The 20272-nt window shown below is 57.1% G+C and overlaps 1 protein-coding gene across 3 annotated transcripts in view; it reads left to right on the forward strand.

The window, feature by feature from the left end:
• Positions 1–19150, forward strand: part of KIRREL1 (kirre like nephrin family adhesion molecule 1) — a 34024-nt gene extending 14874 nt beyond the window's left edge. Inside the window, exons 2-15 of one of the 3 annotated variants that reach the window (XM_074529274.1) lie at positions 2551–2700; positions 3842–3991; positions 4811–4968; positions 6228–6378; positions 7336–7441; positions 8577–8725; positions 9493–9620; positions 10721–10847; positions 13359–13459; positions 14703–14901; positions 16476–16583; positions 17243–17382; positions 18368–18445; positions 18540–19150. In XM_074529274.1, coding sequence (XP_074385375.1) covers positions 2551–2700; positions 3842–3991; positions 4811–4968; positions 6228–6378; positions 7336–7441; positions 8577–8725; positions 9493–9620; positions 10721–10847; positions 13359–13459; positions 14703–14901; positions 16476–16583; positions 17243–17382; positions 18368–18445; positions 18540–19013 — 2219 coding nt within the window. In that variant the 3' untranslated portion in view covers positions 19014–19150. Of the gene's footprint in view, positions 1–2550; positions 2701–3267; positions 3296–3435; positions 3461–3841; positions 3992–4810; positions 4969–6227; positions 6379–7335; positions 7442–8576; positions 8726–9492; positions 9621–10720; positions 10848–13358; positions 13460–14702; positions 14902–16475; positions 16584–17242; positions 17383–18367; positions 18446–18539 lie in introns of those variants that run through there. The other 2 variants (XM_074529277.1, XM_074529275.1) reach the window with 2 other exon arrangements.
• Positions 19151–20272: the final 1122 nt, after the last annotated feature.

The raw sequence follows: 20272 nt of genomic DNA on the forward strand, positions 1-20272 counted from the left end.
ACGCGCTGCCACACGGGACAAGGGGACCGTGGTGACAAAGGGCGGGGGGGGGGCACAGCGACACGGAGGGGACCCGGTGACACGGAGGGGACCCGGCAGCGAGCGAGCGAGGGAGGCGCCACCTCGTGCCCGTGCCCGCGGCCACCGCTGTCACCTCGGCCGCCAGAGCCACAAAATCCCCGCGGCGCTGTCGCCGGAGCGAACCGGGCCGTGCCACCCCCGTGCCACCCCCGTGCCACCCCCGTGCCACCCCCCGTGCCACCACCCGGTGACACCGCAGCGATGGCAGCGCCACCTCCCCTCCCCAATCCGGGCCCTGCCAGGGGAAGGTGACAGGAGGTGGCTCCGGCTGTGACAATCGCCACCCAGCCCCGCTGGCGGTGACAGGGCTGGCACCGCGGCTGGCACTGCGGGGAGGTGGCACTGGGAGGTGACACCGGGAGGTGACACTGGGAGGGTGGCACTGGCACTGCAGGGACCCGGCGCTGGCGTTTGGGGCTTGGGGACAACGTGTGGGGACACCGGGATGGTGGCAGCCAAATCCCAAACCATTCCCGGCTGGGTCGGTGCCATCCCAGCGCCCGTTTTCCCTCAATCTCCCCCAAAATCCTGGTGCCAGTTTAGTGCCCGTTTTCCCCAAAATCCCGGTATCATCTCAATACCCGTTTTCCCCTCGATCTGCCCCAAAATCTGGGGCCATTCCCAGCTGGGCTGGTGCCATCCTGGTGCCCATTTTCCCCTCGATCTCTCCCAAAAATCTCGGTGCCATCTCGGTGCCCGTTTTCCCCTCAATCTGCCCCAAAATCTGGGATGATTCCCAGCTGGGCTGGTGCCATCCTGGTGCTCGTTTTCCCCAAAATCCCGGGGCCATCCTGGTCCCCGTTTTCCCCTCGATCTCCCCCAAAAATCGCAGTGCCCGTTTCCCCTTCATCTCCCCCAAAATCGCGGTGCCTCCCCAGGACCCGTTTTCCCCTTAATCTCCCCCAAAATTCTCGGTGCCATCCTAGTGCCCATTTTCCCCTCAATCTCTCAATAATCCCGGTGCCCGTTTTCCCCTCAATTTCCCCCAAAATCCCGGTTCCCCCCGGTGCCCGAGGCTGCGGGTCCCTCCCGCCGTTCCCTCCCCCGTTCCCCGCTCTGATTTTCTTCCTCCTCCTCCTCCTCCTCTCTCTCTCCCGGCACCTTCCCCGCTTTGATCTCCCGATCCCGATTTTCCTTCATCTTCCCCCAAAACCCCCGCGGCCCCGGGGCGGGGGTGGCACCGGGGGTGGCACCGGGGATGGCACCGGGGGATCCGGTGGATCCCTGGATTCTCCATCACGGGGATTTGGGGTTTTTTTATCCTGGGATTTCCTGGATTCCCCATCCCGGGGATCCTGGGAGCAGATCACCCCCAAACGCGGATTTTGGGGGATTTTTCGGGGATTTTTGGGGGATTTTTTGGGGATTTTTTGGGGATTTTTGGGGGATTTTTGGGGGATTTTTGTGTGGATTTTTGGAGATGTTTGGACCCGCCGGGGGTTTTATTTTCGGGATGAAATGCAGGAGCCCGTGGATTTTGGGGGATTCAGGAGGAGAGGAGCGGGACGGGGACCCCGGGCTGTGCCGTTCCGTGCCATTCCATTCCATCCCGTTCCGTGCCACATTCCAGAATAAAACCCCCGGGATGGAGCCGGGAGAGGCGGGGGGGTCGCGCTGCCCCTTCCCTGCTCCAGGGCACGGCCGCGTCCCTGTCCCTGTCCCTGTCCCTGTCCCTGTCCCTGTCCCTGTCCCCGTCCCTGTCCCCGTTCCTGTCCCTGTCCCTGTCCCTGTCCCTGTCCCTGTCCCCGTTTCTGTCCCTGTCCCTGTCCCCGTTCCTGTCCCCGTCCCTGTCCCTGTCCCTGTCCCTGTCCCTGTCCCTGTCCCCATCCCTGTCCCCGTCCCCATCCCTGTCCCTGTCCCCATCCCTGTCCCCATCCCTGTCCCCGTCCCCGTCCCTGTCCCTGTTCCTGTCCCTGTCCTTGTCCCCGTCCCCGTCCCCGTCCCTGTCCCTGTCCCCGTCCCCGTCACATCCCGCTCGATTCCCGCGGACCGCGTGACCCCGGGATCGATCCAGAACAGCCGGGAACAACGGGAACGGGAACCGGGATCGGGAACGGGAACCCAAACGGGAACGGGAACCAGGATCGGGAACGGGATCGGGATCGGGATCGACGGGGCCCGGGCTGGGGGCGTTTGGGGGTCCCCGGAACCTCCGGGGTTCGTGGGGAGCTCCGGGGGGATCCTGAGGGATCTCGGGGGGATCTCGGGGGGATCTCAGGGCGATCTCGGGATATTCCGGGATGGCAGCACACGCGGTGCCGCGGTGCCGGGCGCTGCGCCGTGACCACGGCACCGGGGCCGCCGTGTCCGGCACTGACCGTGGCACCGGGGCCGCCGTGTCCGGCACTGACCGCGGTGCCGTGGCCGCCGTGTCCGGCACTGACCGTGGCACCGGGGCCGCTGTGTCCGGCACTGACCGCGGTGCCGTGGCCGCCGTGTCCGGCACTGACCGCGGTGCCGTGGCCGCAGCGGTGCAGACGCGCTTCGTGGAGGAGCCCGAGGACCAGACGGTGGTGGCCGGGCAGAGAATCGTCCTGTCCTGCGTGGTGCTCAACTACTCCGGCATCGTGCAATGGACCAAGGACGGGCTGGCCCTGGGCATGGGGCAGGGCCTCAAAGGTGACCCGGGGACAGGGGGGGCACCGGGGGTGGCACCGGGGGTGGCACTGAGGGTGGCACTGGGGATGGGGCAGGGACTGAAAGGTGACCCGGGGACAGGGGGGACAGCGGGGGTGGCACTGAGGGTGCCACTGGGGGTGGCACTGGGTCAGGACAGGCTGGCCCTGGGCATGGGGCAGGGACTAAAAGGTGATCCGGGGACACCGGGGGTGGCACTGGGGGTGGCACTGGGCATGGGGCAGGGCCTGAAAGGTGACCCGGGGACAGGGGGGGCACCGGGGGTGGCACTGAGGGTGGCACTGGGGGTGGCACTGGGGATGGCACTGGGGATGGGGCAGGGACTGAAAGGTGACCCGGGGACAGGGGGGGCACTGGGGGTGGCACTGGGTCAGGAGGGGTGGCCCTGGGCATGGGGCAGGGACTGAAAGGTGACCCGGGGACAGGGGGGGTGGCACTGGGGGTGGCACTGGGGGTGGCACTGGGGATGGGGCAGGGACTGAAAGGTGACCCGGGGACAGGGGGGGCACTGGGGGTGGCACTGGGGGTGCCACTGGGTCAGGAGGGGTGGCACTGGGCATGGGGCAGGGCCTGAAAGGTGCCCGGGGACAGGGGGAGACACCGGGGGTGGCACTGGGGGTGGCACTGGGCATGGGGCAGGGACTGAAAGGTGCACTGGGGACAGGGGGGACACCGGGGGTGACACTGGGGGTGCCACTGGGTCAGGACGGACTGGCCCTGGGCATGGGGCAGGGCCTCAAAGGTGCACTGGGGACAGGAGGGACACCAGGGGTGGCCCTGGGGGTGACACCGGCCATGGAGGGTGACACCGGGCACGGGGCAGGGACTCAAAAGTGTCCCAGGGACAGGGGGGACACTGGGTGGGCAGGGGTGACCCCATGGGGTTGGGGTGTCCCTGTGTTATCGCGGTGTCCCTGTGGGATGTGGCTGTCCCCGTAGCACCAGGATGTCCCTGTGAGACGTGGCTGTCCCCGTGTGACCCCGCTGTGTCCCCTGTCGCCAGCCTGGCCCCGGTACCGCATCGTGGGCACGGCCAACTCAAATGGGAGTGTCCCTGTGTTATCGGGGTGTCCCTGTGTTATCGGGGTGTCCCCGTGTGACCCCGTGTGTCCCCTGTCCCCAGCCTGGCCCCGGTACCGCATCGTGGGCACGGCCGACTCGGGCCAGTACAACCTGGAGATCCGCGACGCCGAGCTCTCCGATGACGCCGTCTACGAGTGCCAGGCCACTGAGGCCGCGCTGCGCTCGCGCCGCGCCCGGCTCACCGTGCTCAGTGAGGGCCACAAACCATCCCCAGTGTCCCCAGTGTCCCCAGTGTCACACACCGTCTGTCACACACTGTCCCCAGTGTACCCAGTGTCCCCAGTGTCACACACCGTCCCCAGTGTCTGCCACACACCGTCCTGTGTCACACACCGTCCCCAGTGTCACATACTGTCCCCAGTGTCCCCAATGTCACACACCGTCCCCAGTGTCCCCAGCGTTACACACCGTCCCCAGTGTCTGTCACACACCGTCCCCAGTGTCCCCAGTGTCACACACTGTCCCCAGTGTCACATACTGTCCCCAGCGTCCCCAGTGTCCCCAGTGTCTGTCACACACCGTCCCCAGTGTCCCCAGTGTTCCCAGTGTCACACACACTGTCCCCAGTGTCCCCAGTGTCACACACCGTCCCCAGTGTCCCCAATGTCACACACCGTCCCGTGTCTGTCACACACCGTCCCCAGTGTCCCCTTCCCATTCCTGGTGTCCCCTCCTCATTCCCTGAGTCCCCCTCCCCATCCCTGTGTCCCCTCACCATTCCCTGTGCCCCACACAGTCCCCAGTGCCCCACACAGTCCCCAATGTCACACGCAGTCCTTGATGTCCCCTCCCCATTTCCTGTGTCGCCTTCCCCTTCCCTGTGTCCCCTTCCCAGTGTCCCCTCCCCATCCCCGGTGTCCCCTCGCCATCCCCGCTGTCCCAGGGTGTCCCCCTGACCCGCTGTCCCCTCCCCATTTCCTGTGTCCCCTCCCCATCCCCGCTGTCCCCTCCCCATCCCCGCTGTCCCAGGGCGTCCCCCTGACCCGCTGTCCCCTCTGTCCCCCCGCAGTCCCCCCCGAGGACCCCACGATCGACGGCGCCCCCGAGATCCTGCTCAGGGCGGGGACCCCCTACAACCTGACGTGCCGGGCGCGGAGCGCCAAACCCGCGGCCACGCTGGCCTGGTTCCGCGACGGGATGGAGCAGGACGGGGCTGTCACCAGCACGGTATGGCTGTCACCAAACTGTCACCAGAACTGTCCCCTGTGCCCCCTGTGCCCCCTGTGTGCCCCTGTCCCACTGTCACCACGCTGGCCTGGTTCCGCGATGGGATGGAGCAGGACGGGGCTGTCACCAGCACGGTATGGCTGCCACCAAACTGTCACCAGAACTGTCCCCTGTGTGCCCCCTGTGTCCCCTGTGTGCCCTCTGTGTCCCATCTGTGCCCCTGTCCCACTGTCACCACCCTGTCCTGCCCCCTGTCCCACTGTCACCATGCTGGCCTGGTTCCGTGATGGGATGGAGCAGGACGGGGCTGTCACCAGCACGGTATGGATGTCACCAAACTGTCACCAAAACTGTCACCCTGTGTCCCCTGTGTGCCCTCTGTGTGCCCTCTGTGTGCCATCTGTGCCCCTGTCCCACTGCCACCACCATTGCCTGGTTCCCCAGTGGGCTGCAGCAGGACGGGGCTGTCACCAGCACGGTATGGCTGCCACCAAACTGTCACCAGAACTGTCCCGTGTGCCCCCTGTGTGCCCCCTGTGTGCCCTCTGTGTGCCATCTGTGCCCCTGTCCCACTGTCACCATGCTGGTCTGGTTCCGCGACGGGATGGAGCAGGACGGGGCTGTCACCAGCACGGTATGGGGACACCAACCTGTCACCAGAACTGTCCCCTGTGTGCTCCCTGTGTGTCCCCTGTGTGCCCTCTGTGTGCCCTCTGTGTGCCATCTGTGCCCCTGTCCCACTGTCACCATGCTGGTCTGGTTCCGTGATGGGCTGCAGCAGGACGGGGCTGTCACCAGCACGGTATGGCTGTCACCAAACTGTCACCAGAACTGTCCCCTGTGCCCCCTGTGCCCCCTGTGTGCCCCTGTCCCACTGTCACCACGCTGGCCTGGTTCCGTGATGGGCTGCAGCAGGACGGGGCTGTCACCAGCACGGTATGGCTGTCACCAAACTGTCACCAGAACTGTCCCCTGTGTGCCATCTGTGCCCCTGTCCCACTGCCACCACCCTGTCCTGTCCCCTGTGCCACTGTCACAACCATTGCCTGGTTCCCCAATGGGCTGCAGCAGGACAGGGCTGTCACCAGCTCGGTGTGGGGACACTACAGTGTGGTGGCTGTGCTCTTGTGGTGTCCCCATGTCCCCCCAGGAGCTGTCCCCGTGTCCCCTCAGGAGCTGTCCCCATGTCCCTGTCCCTGTCCCCGTGTCCCCTCAGGAGCTGTCCCCATGTCCCTGTCCCTGTCCCCGTGTCCCCCCAGGAGCTCCTGGCCGACGGGAAGCGCGAGAGCACCACGAGCCTGCTGCCCATCACGCCCTCAGAGCTGGACATCGGCCGCGTCTTCTCCTGCCGCAGCTCCAACGAGGCCGTGCCGGGCGGCAAGGAGAGCTCCGTGCGGCTCAACGTGCACCGTGGGTGACATGGGGACACCGGGGGGACATTGGGGACACCAGGGATACAGGGACAGGGACAGGGAGAGCTCCGTGCGCCTCAACGTGCACCGTGGGTGACATTGGGGACACTGGGGGGACATGGGGACACCAGGGACACAGGGACAGGGAGAGCTCCGTGCGCCTCAACGTGCACCGTGGGTGACATGGGGACACTGGGGACACAGGGACAGGGAGAGCTCCGTGCGCCTCAACGTGCACCGTGGGTGACATGGGGACACCAGGGACACAGGGACAGGGAGAGCTCCGTACGCCTCAACGTGCACCGTGGGTGACATGGGGACACTGGGGGGACATGGGGACACTGGGGACAGGGATAGGGACAGGGAGAGCTCCGTGCGCCTCAACGTGCACTGTGGGTGACATTGGGGACATTGGGGACATTGGGGACACTGAGGGGACACTGGGGACAGGGATAGGGAGAGCTCCGTGCGCCTCAACGTGCACCGTGGGTGACATTGGGGACATTGGGGACACTGAGGGGACATGGGGACACTGGGGGGACATGGGGACACTGAGGGGACACTGGGACATGGGGACACCAGGGACACAGGGACAGGGAGAGCTCCGTGCACCTCAACGTGCACCGTGGGTGACACTGGGGACATGGGGGCACTGAGGGGACATGGGGACACTGAGGGGACACTGGGACATGGGGACAGGGACAGGGTGGGATTTGGGGTTCCCCACAAGGACAGGGTGGAATTTGGGGTCCCCCACAAGGATGGGGTGGGATTTGGGGTCCCCACAAGGACAGGGTGGGATTTGGGGTCCCCCACAAGGACAGGATGGAATTTGGGGTCCCCCACAAGGACAGGGTGGGATTTCGGGATCCCCCACAAGGACGGGGACGGAGCTGCCCCACCGCAGAGCTTTGGGGACCCCCGGTGTCCCCCTGAGCCGTGGCTGTCCCCGCAGACCCCCCGACGGTGACCCTGTCCATCCAGCCGCAGACGGTGCAGGAGGGCGAGAGGGTTGTGTTCACCTGCATGGCCACGGCCAACCCCGAGATCAAAGGGTACAGGTGAGCCCCAAAACCCGGGAATGGGCTGGGGGGGTCACTGGGGGGCACTGAGTGACCCCAACCCTGGAGCTGTGTCCCCTCCCCTCGCCAAAACCCCCCGGGATTGGAAATTGGGTTTGGGTTTGGGATTGGGATTGGGATTGGGGTTGGGATTGGGGTCAAACATCCCCACCATGGCTCTGTGCCCCCTCCCCAAAACCCCCTGGGATTGGAAATTGGGATTGGAAATTGGAATTGGGGTTGGGATTGGGGTCACACATCCCCACCATGGCTCTGTGCCCCCTCCCCAAAACCCTTTGGAAATGGGGATTTGGATTGGGATTTGGGATGGGGATTGAGATTTTGGATCAGGATTGAGATTTTGGATGGGGATTGGGAATTGGGATTTAGGATCAGGGTCCCACAGTGTCCCTGAATGTCCCCAACATGGCTCTGTGTCCCCTCCCCAAAACCCTTTGGAAATGGGGATTGGGATTTAGGATCAGGATTGGGAATTAGGATGGAGATTAGGAATTGGGATGGGGATTGGGATTTGGATTTAGGTTGGGGATTGGGAATTTGGATGGGGATTCAGATTTAGAATGGGGATTGGAAATTAGGATATGGGGATTGGGATTTTGGGTGGCGATCGGGGTCCCAAAGTGTCCCCGAATGTCCCCAGCATGGCTCTGTGCCCCCTCCCCAAAACCCCTGGAAATGGCAAGTGAGATTGGGATTTAGGATGGGAATTGAGAATTAGGATCAGGATTGGGAATTGGGATTTGGGATGGGGATTGGGAATTGGGATGGGGATTGGGAATTAGGATCAGGATTGGGAATTGGGATTTAGGATGGGGATTGGGAATTAGGATGGCAGTTGGGATTTGGGATGGCGATTGGGAATTAGGATTTGGGATGGGGATTGGGATTTGGGATGGGGATTGGGAATTAGGATGGCAATTAGGATTTGGGATGGGGACAGGGATTCGGGATGGGGACAGGGATTTGGGATGGGGATTGGGAATTAGGATGGCAATTGGGATTCGGGATGGGGACAGGGATTCGGGATGGGGACAGGGATTTGGGATGGGGACAGGGATTCGGGATGGGGACAGGGATTCGGGGTCAGGTCCCACGGCGTCCCCGCTGTCCCCAGGTGGGCCAAGGGCGGGGTGATCATCGAGGAGGCCAAGGAGAACAGGTACGACACGCAGGTGGATTACACCTTCTTCACGGAGCCCGTCAGCTGCGAGGTGCACAACGACATCGGCAGCACCAACGTCAGCACCCTGGTGGACGTGCACTGTGAGTCACCCACAACGGCCCCAAAACGGCACCAAAACCGCCCCAAAACAACCTCAAAACCACCCCAACATGGCGCCAAAACGGCACCAAAACCGCCCCAAAACAGCCTCAAAACCACCCCAGAATGGCCCCAAAACGGCACCAAAACCGCCCCAAAACAACCTCAAAACCACCTCAATATGGCTCCAAAACAGCACCAAAACAGCCTCAAAACCACCCCAACATGGCCCCAAAGGGGCCCCAGAATGGCCCTGAAATGACCCCAAAACAGCCATAGAATGGCCCCAGAACGGCCCCAAAACCGCCCCAAAACCATCCCAGAACGGCCCCAAAACTGCCCCAAAGCGGCCCCAAAAGAGCCCCAAAGTGGCCCCAAAACAGCCCCAAAACAGTCCCAAAACTGCCCTAAAATGGCCCCAAAACGGCCCCAAAACCACCCCAAAACCGCTCCAAAACTGCCCCAAAACTCCAAACGGCCCCAAAACCGTCCCAGAACAGCCCCAAAATCGCCCCAAAACTGCCCCAGAACAGCCCCAAAATGGCCCCAAAACCACCCCAAAGCAGCCCCAAAACCACACCAAAACGGCCCCAAAACCCCAAAATGGCCCCAAAGCCGCCCCAGAACTGCCTCAAAACATCAAAATGGCCCAAAATCCACCACAAAACGGTCCCAAAACCACCCCAAAATGGCCCCAAAACCCCCAAACGGCCCCAGATTAACCCCGGAGCCCCTCCCCACACTGCCCCTCCCGGTTGTGGCCCCCCAGTCGCCCCCCGGATCGTGGTGGACCCCAAGCCCACGGTGACCGACATCGGCTCGGACGTCACCCTGACGTGCGTGTGGTCGGGGAACCCCCCGCTGACCCTCACCTGGACCAAGAAGGAATCCAACATGGTAGGATGGGGGTTCATGGGGGTTCCGGAACGTTCTCTGTGCCCTCGGGGTCAGGGGGGCTCCGTGTGTGTCGAAAACACACAAAAAAAAATCCACAAAAAATCCCAGGAAAAATCCCCCCCAAAAAAATTCCCCCCAAAAAATTCCCCAAAAAAATCCCAGGAAAAATCCCCCCAAAAAAATCCCAGGAAAAAATTCCCCAAAAAAATCCCGGGAAAAATCCTCCCCAAAAAAATCCCAGGAAAAATCCTCCCCAAAAAATCCCAGGAAAAATCCCGCCCAAAAAAATCCCAGGAAAAATCCCCCCCCAAAAAATTCCCCCCAAAAAATTCCCCAAAAAAAATCCCCAAAAAATCCCAGGAAAAATCCCCCCCAAAAAAATTCCCCCCCAAAAAAATCCCCTCCCAAAAAATCCCAAAAAACGATCCTCAAAAAAAAAAAAATCTCAAAACAAAATTCCTAAATTTTGTCTCAAAGCAAAATCCTAAAAAAAAAAAAGATCTTCCAATAAATCCCCAAAAAATCCCAGGAAAAATTTAAAAAAAAAAAAAAAAAAAACCTCAAAAAAATCTCAAAAAAATTCCCCCCCAAAAAATCTCCCCAAAAATAATCCCCCCCCAAAAAAATCCCACAAAAAAATGGAAACTGGGATTTGGATTTGGATTGGGTTTGGGATTGAGGATTGGAGTTGGGATTGGGGTCAAACAGATCCCCTGAATGTCCCCATTGTGGATTCCCTAGAAATGGAAATTTGGATTGGGATTGGAGCTGGGATTTGGGATTGAGATTGGGATTTGGGTTTGGGATTTGGGTTTGGGATTCGGGAATGTGTTTGGGGTTTGGATTGAGTTTGGGATCCAGTTTGGGGCTGGGGTCCGACGTGTCCCCCGAACACCCCCACCCACCATCCCTGTGTGCCCCCTCCACACCCCAAAACCCCCCAAAAACTCAAAATTTGGCTGGGATTCCCTCGGGAACGATTTATGGCCAGGCTGCCGAGCTTTTGGGGGACATCCCCAAATGTCCCCAAACGTCCCCAAGTGTCCCCAAACGTCCCCAAATGTCCCCAAACGTCCCCAAACGTCCCCAAACGTCCCCAGGTGCTGAGCAACAGCAACCAGCTGTACCTCAAGTCGGTGACGCAGGCGGACGCCGGCCAGTACGTGTGCAAGGCCATCGTGCCGCGCATCGGCGTGGGCGAGAGGGAGGTCACGCTCTTCGTCAACGGTCAGCCACCCCAAAAACCCCAAAAAACCCCAAAAAACCTCCTGGGGTTCCAAGGGAACGGGGCGGATCCGGGCGTCCCAAAAATTCCCTGGTTTTGGTTGGTTTTGGTGGGGTGAAGCAGAGGGAAATTTTACATTTTGCATTTTAAATTTGGTTGGGGAGGCTGTGATGGTGGAAATGGGATTTGGCGTGGGCGAGAGGGAGGTCACGCTCTTCGTCAACGGTCAGCCACCCCAAAAACCCCAAAAAACACCCCAAAAAAACCCCAAAAAACCCCAAAAAACCTCCTAGGCTTCCATGGGAACGGGGCGGATCCGGGCGTCCCAAAAATTCCCAAAAATTCCCTGGTTTTGGTTGGTTTTGGTGAGGTGAAGCGGAGGGAAATTTTAAATTTTGCATTTTAAATTTGGTCGGGGAGGCTGTGAGGGGGGAAAACGGGATTTGGCGTAGGCGAGAGGGAGGTCACGCTCTTCGTCAACGGTCAGCCACCCAAAAACCCCAAAAAAACCCCAAAAAACCCCAAAAAACCTCCTGGGATTCCATGGGAACGGGGCGGATCCGGGCGTCCCAAAAATTCCCTGGTTTTGCTTGGTTTTGGTGGGGTGAAGAGGAGGGAAATTTTAAATTTTGCATTTTAAATTTGGTCGGGGAGGCTGTGAGGGGGGAAAACGGGATTTGGCGTGGGCGAGAGGGAGGTCACGCTCTTCGTCAACGGTCAGCCACCCCAAAAACCCCAAAAAACCCCAAAAAAAACCCAAAAAACCTCCTGGGATTCCATGAGAACGGGGCGGATCCAAAAATTCCCTGGTTTTGCTTGGTTTTGGTGGGGTGAAGCAGAGGGAAATTTTAAATTTGGCATTTTAAATTTGGTTGGGGAGGCTGTGATGGGGGAAAACGGGATTTGGCGTGGGCGAGAGGGAGGTCACGCTCTTCGTCAACGGTCAGCCACCCCAAAAACCCCAAAAAACACCCCAAAAAAACCCCAAAAAACCTCAAAAAACCTCCTGGGATTCCATGGGAACGGGGCGGATCCGGGCGTCCCAAAAATTCCCAAAAATTCCCTGGTTTTGCTTGGTTTTGGTGGGGTGAAGCGGAGGGAAATTTTAAATTTTGCATTTTAAATTTGGTTGGGGAGGCTGTGATGGTGGAAATGGGATTTGGGGTTTTTTTGTTGGGTTTGGAACTGGAAATTTAACGGGATTGGCAAAGGGGGATGTGGGAAGGGAATAAACCCTGAAAAGAGATTTTTCCTCACCTGGGGGAAATGGGAATGGGGGTCAGGAATTCCAGGAATTTCAAGCTGGAATTTCCTGTGGGGGTTCCCACAATTCCAGCTAAAACAAGGAATTTTATCCCGCTGAGCCATTCTCCCAATTCCACCTAAAACACGGAATTTTACCCCAAATCCCTCATTCCTGGCCTGGCCCGGACACAGCTCCAGGAATTTCCAATGCCTGGATCCCCCCAGAACACCCCAAATTCCCAATTTTCCCCCTTGAACAGCTCCAATTCCCAATTTCCCTCTCAGATCACCCCAAATTCCCCATTTTTCCCCCTTGAACACCCCAAATATCCCCAATTTCCCCCTCTGAACACCCCAAATTCCCATTTCCTTCCTGGAACACCCCAAATCCCCAATTTCCCCCTGTGGAACATTTGGTCATTTTTCCCCTTGACCACCCCAAATTCTCATTTTCCCCTGGAGAACATCCCAAATATCCCGATTTCCCCCCCTGAACACCCCAAATTCCCAATTCCCCCCTTGAACACCCCAAATTCCCCATTTTTCCCCCTGGACACCCCAAATATCCCAAATTTCCCCCCCTTCAACACCCCAAATTCCCCCTTTTTCCCCCTTGAACACCCCAAATTCCCAATTCTCCCCTCCAGATCACCCCAAATCCCCAATTTCCCCCAGGAACACCCCAAATATCCCAATTTCCCCCCCTTGAACACCCCAAATACCCCAAATTTCCCCCCGGAACACCCCAAATATCCCAAATTTCCCCCTGTGGAACACCCCAAATACCCCAAATTTCCCCCCAGATCACCCCAAATTCCCCATTTTTCCCCCTGGACACCCCAAATATCCCAAATTTCCCCCCCCCAGACACCCCAAATATCCCAAATTTCCCCCTGGAACACCCCAAATATCCCAATTTCCTCCTCTGAACACCCCAAATATCCCAAATTTCCCCCAGGAACACCCCAAATGTCCTCAATTTTCCCCCCCAGATCACCCCGAATTCCCCAATTTCCCCCCCAGATCACCCCAAATTCCCCATTTTTCCCCCTGGAATGCCCCAAATATCCCAAATTTCCCCCCCAGATCACCCCAAATTCCCCCTTTTTCCCCCTGTGGAACACCCCAAATACCCCAAATTTCCCCCCAGCCACCCCAAATTCCCAATTTCCCCCCCAGCCACCCCAAATTCCCAATTTCCCCCCAGATCACCCCAAATATCCCAAATTCCCCCCCAGATCACCCCAAATCCCCAAATTTCCCCGCAGGCCCCCCGATCATCTCCAGCGAGCCCGTGCAGTTCGCCGTGCGCGGCGACCGCGGCAAGGTCGAGTGCTTCATCGGCAGCACGCCGCCCCCCGACCGCATCGTGAGTGAAAATTAAAATATCAGCCCAAATAAATACCCTTATTTATATACAAATATTTCTATTTTATAGCTAAATATATGTCGTTATTGATATGTGTTAATAGATGTGTTTATAATTAAGTTTAATTTGTAAACATCAAATAAATAGTATAAAATAATAAATATAAACGATATTATATAATGGAATATCAAACACATAATAATATATGAAATATATAGTAATAGATAATATCTAATAATATTGGTATTTTATATAAAAATATTTGGATTTTATAATGAAATATATGTCATAATTAATAGGTGTTAATAGATGTATTTATAATGAAATGTAATTTATAAATACCAAATGAATAATATAAAATAATAGACTATATAATAATATATAATAAAATATAAAATACACCATAATATGTAAAATATAAAGTAATGTATAATATATAATAATATATAATATAGGTATATATTAATATAAAATTAATAATATAAAATAAAATAGACTATATAATAATATATAATAAAATATAAAATACACCAACATATGTAAAATATAAAGTAATGTATAATATATAATATTATATAATATAGGTATATATTAATACAAATTTATATTAATCACACAATTTACAAATATAAACCAAATCAATAATAAAAATAACATAAAATAATAATGCAATAAATAAAGCATTAACTAGCTATCATAATAGTATACTACTATATTTTATAATTAAATAATTTCTAAATAGAAAATATTTTATAATAAATATATATAGTCCTTAACACACAATTATAATTAAATATAATTTATACATATCATGCAAATAAATAATATCAAATAATATTAGTAAATATCTATATTTATAAAATTATCTGTAAATATAAATATATTATTTTACAATGGAAATATTATAAGTAATATATATTAATATATATACTTATAACAAATATATCTAAAAATGTATATTAACAGAATAATAATATAAATATATAATGTATAAATGAATGTGTATATAGATGCACATTTATAATCTATATATAAATAAGAATATATAAATGTATAAGCAGAATAATAATATACATATATAATAATATGTATACATATAAATATATATAAGCAGACAACAAATAATTTAAAATAATACAGAATTAAATAACGACAACCACATTAATATCAAGCTAATTGACAAACCCCAGTACAAAACAGCAAAAACCCAAAAGTTCAGAATAATTTCGGCCGTTCCGCGCAGGCGTGGGCGTGGAAGGAGAACATTCTGGAAGCGGGGACGCTGGAGCGCTACACGGTGGAGAGGAGCAACACGGGCAGCGGGGTCCTGTCCACGCTGACCATCAACAACGTCATGGACGCCGACTTCCAGACGCGCTACAACTGCACGGCCTGGAACAGCTTCGGGCCCGGCACGGCCATCATCCAGCTCGAGGAGAGAGGTGACAATGGGGGACACCTTTGGGTGGCATTGAGATGGGCTGGGACAGCTTCGGGCCCGGCACGGCCATCATCCAGCTCGAGGAGAAAGGTGACAATGGGGGACAGCTTGGGGTGGCATTGAGATGGGCTGGGACAGCTTCGGGCCCGGCACGGCCATCATCCAGCTCGAGGAGAGAGGTGACAGTGACAGCTTGGGGACAGCTTGGGGTGGCATTGAGATGGGCCTGGCACGGCCATCATCCAGCTCGAGGAGAGAGGTGACACTGGGGGACATCTTGGGGACAGCTTGGGGTGGCCTTGGGCTGGGCACGGCCATCATCCAGCTCGAGGAGAGAGGTGACACTGGGGGACAGCTTGGGGACAGCTTGGGGTGACAGGGAATGGCCTTGAGATGGGTCAGCTTCGGGCCCGGCACGGCCATCATCCAGCTCGAGGAGAGAGGTGACAATGGGGGACAGCTTGGGGTGGCATTGAGATGGGCCTGGCACAGCCATCATCCAGCTCGAGGAGAAAGGTGACACTGGGGGACAGCCTGGGGACAGCTTGGGGTGGCATTGAGATGGGCTGGGACAGCTTCGGGCCTGGCACGGCCATCATCCAGCTCGAGGAGAGAGGTGACAGTGACAGCTTGGGGACAGCTTTGGGTGGCATTGAGATGGGGCCGGCACGGCCATCATCCAGCTCGAGGAGAGAGGTGACAATGACAGGGACATCTTTGGGTGGCATTGAGATGGGCTGGGACAGCTTCGGGCCCGGCACGGCCATCATCCAGCTCGAGGAGAGAGGTGACAGTGACAGTGAGATTGGGGACACTTTGGGTGGCATTGGGCTGGGCACGGCCATCATCCAGCTCGAGGAGAAAGGTGACAATGACAGCAAGATTGGGGACAATCTGGGGTGATCTCCAGTTGGGTTGGAGCAGCTTCGGGCCCGGCACGGCCATCATCCAGCTCAAGGAGAAAGGTGACAGTGACAGGGACATCTTTGGGTGGCCTTGGGCCATGCAGGGCCATCATCCAGCTCAAGGAGAGAGGTGACACTGGGGGACAGCCTGGGGACAGCTTTGGGTGGCATTGAGATGGGCTGGGACAGCTTCAGGCCCGGCACGGCCATCATCCAGCTCGAGGAGAGAGGTGACAATGACAGCGAGATTGGGGACACCTTTGGGTGGCCTTGAGTTGGGCACGGCCATCATCCAGCTCGAGGAGAGAGGTGACAGTGACAGCTTGGGGACAGCTTGGGGACAGCTTGGGGTGGCATTGAGATGGGCCTGGCACGGCCATCATCCAGCTCGAGGAGAGAGGTGACAGTGACAGGGACCTGGGGACAGCTTGGGGTGGCATTGAGATGGGCCCAGCACGGCCATCATCCAGCTCGAGGAGAAAGGTGACACTGGGGGACAGCCTGGGGACAGCTTTGGGTGGCCTTGGGCCATGCAGGGCCATCATCCAGCTCAAGGAGAAAGGGGCCATGGGACCCCGAGCTGAGTTACTGGGATTTTGGGAGGAGAGCCATGGCTGTGGCACTGTCCTGGTGCCCTGGTGTCCCCAACTGTCCCCTGGTGTCCCCACAGAGGTGCTGCCCGTGGGCATCATCGCTGGGGCCACCATCGGCGCCAGCATCCTCCTCATCAGCTGCCTGCTGGCCCTGGCCTGCTTCCTCTACCGGCGCCGCAAAGGAAGTGAGTGGGGTCACTGGGGTCACTCTGGGGTCACTCTGGGGTCACTTGGGTCACTCTGGGGTCACTTCATGGTCACTCAGTGATCATTCTGTGGTCACTCTAGGTGTATCTGTGGGGGTCTCTATGGAGATCAATTCATGGTGATTCAGTGGTCACTCAGTGGTCACTCTGGCTGTCTTTGTGGGGGTCTCTTTGGGGGGTCACTCAGTGGTCATTCTGTGGTCACCCAGTGGTCACTCCATGGTCGCTCCATGGTCACTCAGAGATCACTCTGGGTGTCCCTATGAGAGCCACTCTAAGCTCATTCAGTGGTCACCCAGTGGTCACTCTGTGCTCACTCTGTGCTCACTCTGGGTATCTCTATGGGGGTCACCCAGTGGTCACTCTGTGGTTACTCAGTGGTCACTCAGTGGTCACTCTGTGGTCAGTCCATGGTCGCTCCATGGTCACTCAGAGATCACTCTGGGTGTCCCTATGAGAGCCACTCTAAGCCCATTCAGTGGTCACCCAGTGGTCACTCTGTGGTCAGTCCATGGTCGCTCCATGGTCACTCAGAGATCACTCTGGGTGTCCCTATGAAAGCCACTCTAAGCCCATTCAGTGGTCACCCAGTGGTCACTCAGTGGTCACTCAGTGGTCACTCTGTGGTCGCCCGTCAGGCCGCAAGGACGTCACGCTGCGCAAGCTGGACATCAAGGTGGAGACGGTGAACCGGGAGCCACTGACGCTGCACACGGACCGGGAGGAGGACACGGCCAGCGTGTCCACGGCCACGCGCGTCATGAAGGCCATCTACTCGGTGAGGGACACAGGGACACCGTGGGGACAGGGCGGGGACGGTCACCCGGGATGGCCGCGAGTGTCCCCAACCTGGGGGTGTCCCCAACCTGGGAGTGTCCCCAGCCTGGGAGTGTCCCCAACCTGGGAGTGTCCCCAGCCCAAGGCCAGGCTGGAGCCACCTGGGGTGGTGGAAGGTCCCAAGGTCTTGATGATCTTTGGGGTCTTTTCCATCCCCAAAGAATTCCAGCGTTCCCTGGGCTGGTTTAACGGGATTTTAGGGATGGGTCCTGGACCCATCCATGATCCCATGAATGCCATGGTTCCATGGATTCCCCATCCCTGATCCCATGGATTCCATGGATTCCCCATCCCTGGTTCCATCATCTCATGGATTCCCCATCCCTGATCCCATGGATTCCATGGATTCCCCATCCCTGGTTCCATCATCTCATGGATTCCCCATCCCTGATCCCATGGATTCCATGGATTCCCCATCCCTGATTCCATGGATTCCATGGATTCCCCATCCCTGATTCCATGGATTCCATGACCCCATGGATTCCCCATCCCTGATTCCATCATCTCATGGACTCCACATCCCTGATCCCATGGACTCTCCACCCCTGATTCCATGGATTCCCCATCCCTGATTCCATGGATTCCATGACCCCATGGATTCCCCATCCCTGGAAGTGCCCAGCTCCTCCTCAGGTCCACCTGGGCTATTGAGAGCCACCCCTTCCCACCACAGGACGGGTTTCAGGGTTCCTCCCACCCATCCCCTTCCACAATTCCACAATTCCATAATCCCACAATTCCATAATCCCACAATTCCACAATCCCACAATCCCACAACCCCACAATCCCACAATTCCATAATCCCACAATTCCACAATCCCACAATTCCACAACCCCACAATCCCACAATTCCACAATCCCACAATCCCACAATCCCACAACCCCACAATCCCACAACCCCACAATTATTCCCGTGGCTCTTCCAGTCGTTCAAGGACGACGTGGACTTGAAGCAGGACCTGCGCTGCGACACCATCGACACCCGCGAGGAGTACGAGCTCAAGGTGCGGTCCCGCTGGGATTTTAGGCTGGGGAAAGATGGGGCAGATCCCAAATCCCGCTGGATTTCCCCCATTATTTTTTTCCCCCCCCTTCCAGGACCCCACCAACGGCTACTACAACGTGCGCGCCCACGAGGAGCGCCCGGCCTCGCGCTCGGTGCTCTACGGCGATTACCGCGCGCCCGGCCCCGGCGGGCCCCGCTTCGAGCCGCGGCCGCCCTCGCGCCTCTCGCACTCCAGCGGCTACGCCCAGCTCAGCTCGTACCCCCGCGGCGGCGCCGAGTTCCCCGGCGAGGCGGCGGCGGCGCCCCCGGGCACGGCGGTGCCGGCGGGGGACACGAGCAGCCAGCTGTCCTACGAGAACTACGCGGGCGTCGGTGTCGGCGTCGGCGTCGCGTTCCCCGGCCCCACGGCGGCGGCGTTCCCGCCGTACCGGCTGGGCTTCGGCGGAGCCTACGAGCCCTACGAGGCCGTGGGCAAGTTCGGCGGCGGCGCGGCGCGGTTCTCGTACACGTCGCAGCACTCGGACTACGGGCAGCGCTTCCAGCAGCGCATGCAGACGCACGTCTAGGGCGGGCGGGGCTCCCTGATATTCAGGGCTCTGCCCGCCCCGATCGACCCCGTCCCCGCGGGATCCTTGGAGCTTCCGTTCATTCCGTTGGTTTTGCCGGTACTTCCCAGCCTGCCCCGGCGGGTGAGGGGAGGGGTTGTGGCCGCGTTGTCCCCGCGGTGTCACCGCCGCCCGCTGCCGGGGCTGGAGCCCTGTGGTTGGTCCCGGAGATTTCCCAGGGAGCAGCTCGGTGTGTTCCCAAATCCAGGGGGATGCGTAAATCCCAAAAACAGCCCTGTCCAAAACCATTCCCATTGGGATCTATGTGTCCCTAAATCCAGGGGGATGTGTAAATCCCAAAAACAGCCCCTGTCCAAAACCATTTCCATTGGGATCTGTGTGTTCCCAAATCCAGGGGGATGTGTAAATCCCAAAAACAGCCCCATCCGAAACCATTCCCATTGGGATCTGTGTGTCCCTAAATCCAGGGGGAATCCAGGGGGACACACAAATCCCAGAAAAAAAGCCCTGTCCAAACCCATTCCTATTTCCCAAACCATTCCCATTCCAATTGGGATCCTCATGTTCCCCAAATCCAGGGGGACACGCAAATCCCAAAACAAACTCCATCCAAATCATTCCCATCCAGAACCATTCCCATTCTCCAAACCATTCCCATTCCAATTGGGATCCACGTGTCCCCAGATCCAGAGGAGACACACAGATCCCAAAAAACCCCATCCCAAACCATTCCCATTGGGATCAGTGGGAGGGCTCTGCATGTCCCCAAATCCAGAGGGATGTGCAAATCCCAAAAAAAACCCCATCCTGACCATTCCCATTGGGATCCACGTGTCCCCAAATCCACAGGGGACACACAAATCCCAAAAAACCCCATCCCAAACCATTCCCATTGGGATCAGCATGTCCCCAAATCCACAGGGGACACACAAATCCCAAACCAGCCCCATCCTGACCATTCCCATTGGGATCAGCATGTCCCCAAATCCACAGGGGACACACAAATCCCAAAAAAACCCATCCCAAACCATTCCCATTGGGATCCACATGTCCCCAAATCCAGAGGGGACGCACAAATCCCAAAAACAGCCCCATCCTGACCATTCCCATTGGGATCCACGTGTCCCCAAATCCACAGGGGACACACAAATCCCAAACCAGCCCCATCCTGACCATTCCCATTGGGATCAGCACGTCCCCAAATCCACAGGGGGACACACAAATCCCAAAAAAACCCATCCCAAACCATTCCCATTGGG

This window comes from Zonotrichia albicollis, chromosome 30 (assembly GCF_047830755.1).
Source record: "Zonotrichia albicollis isolate bZonAlb1 chromosome 30, bZonAlb1.hap1, whole genome shotgun sequence".
Classification (NCBI taxonomy): Eukaryota; Metazoa; Chordata; class Aves; order Passeriformes; family Passerellidae; genus Zonotrichia; species Zonotrichia albicollis.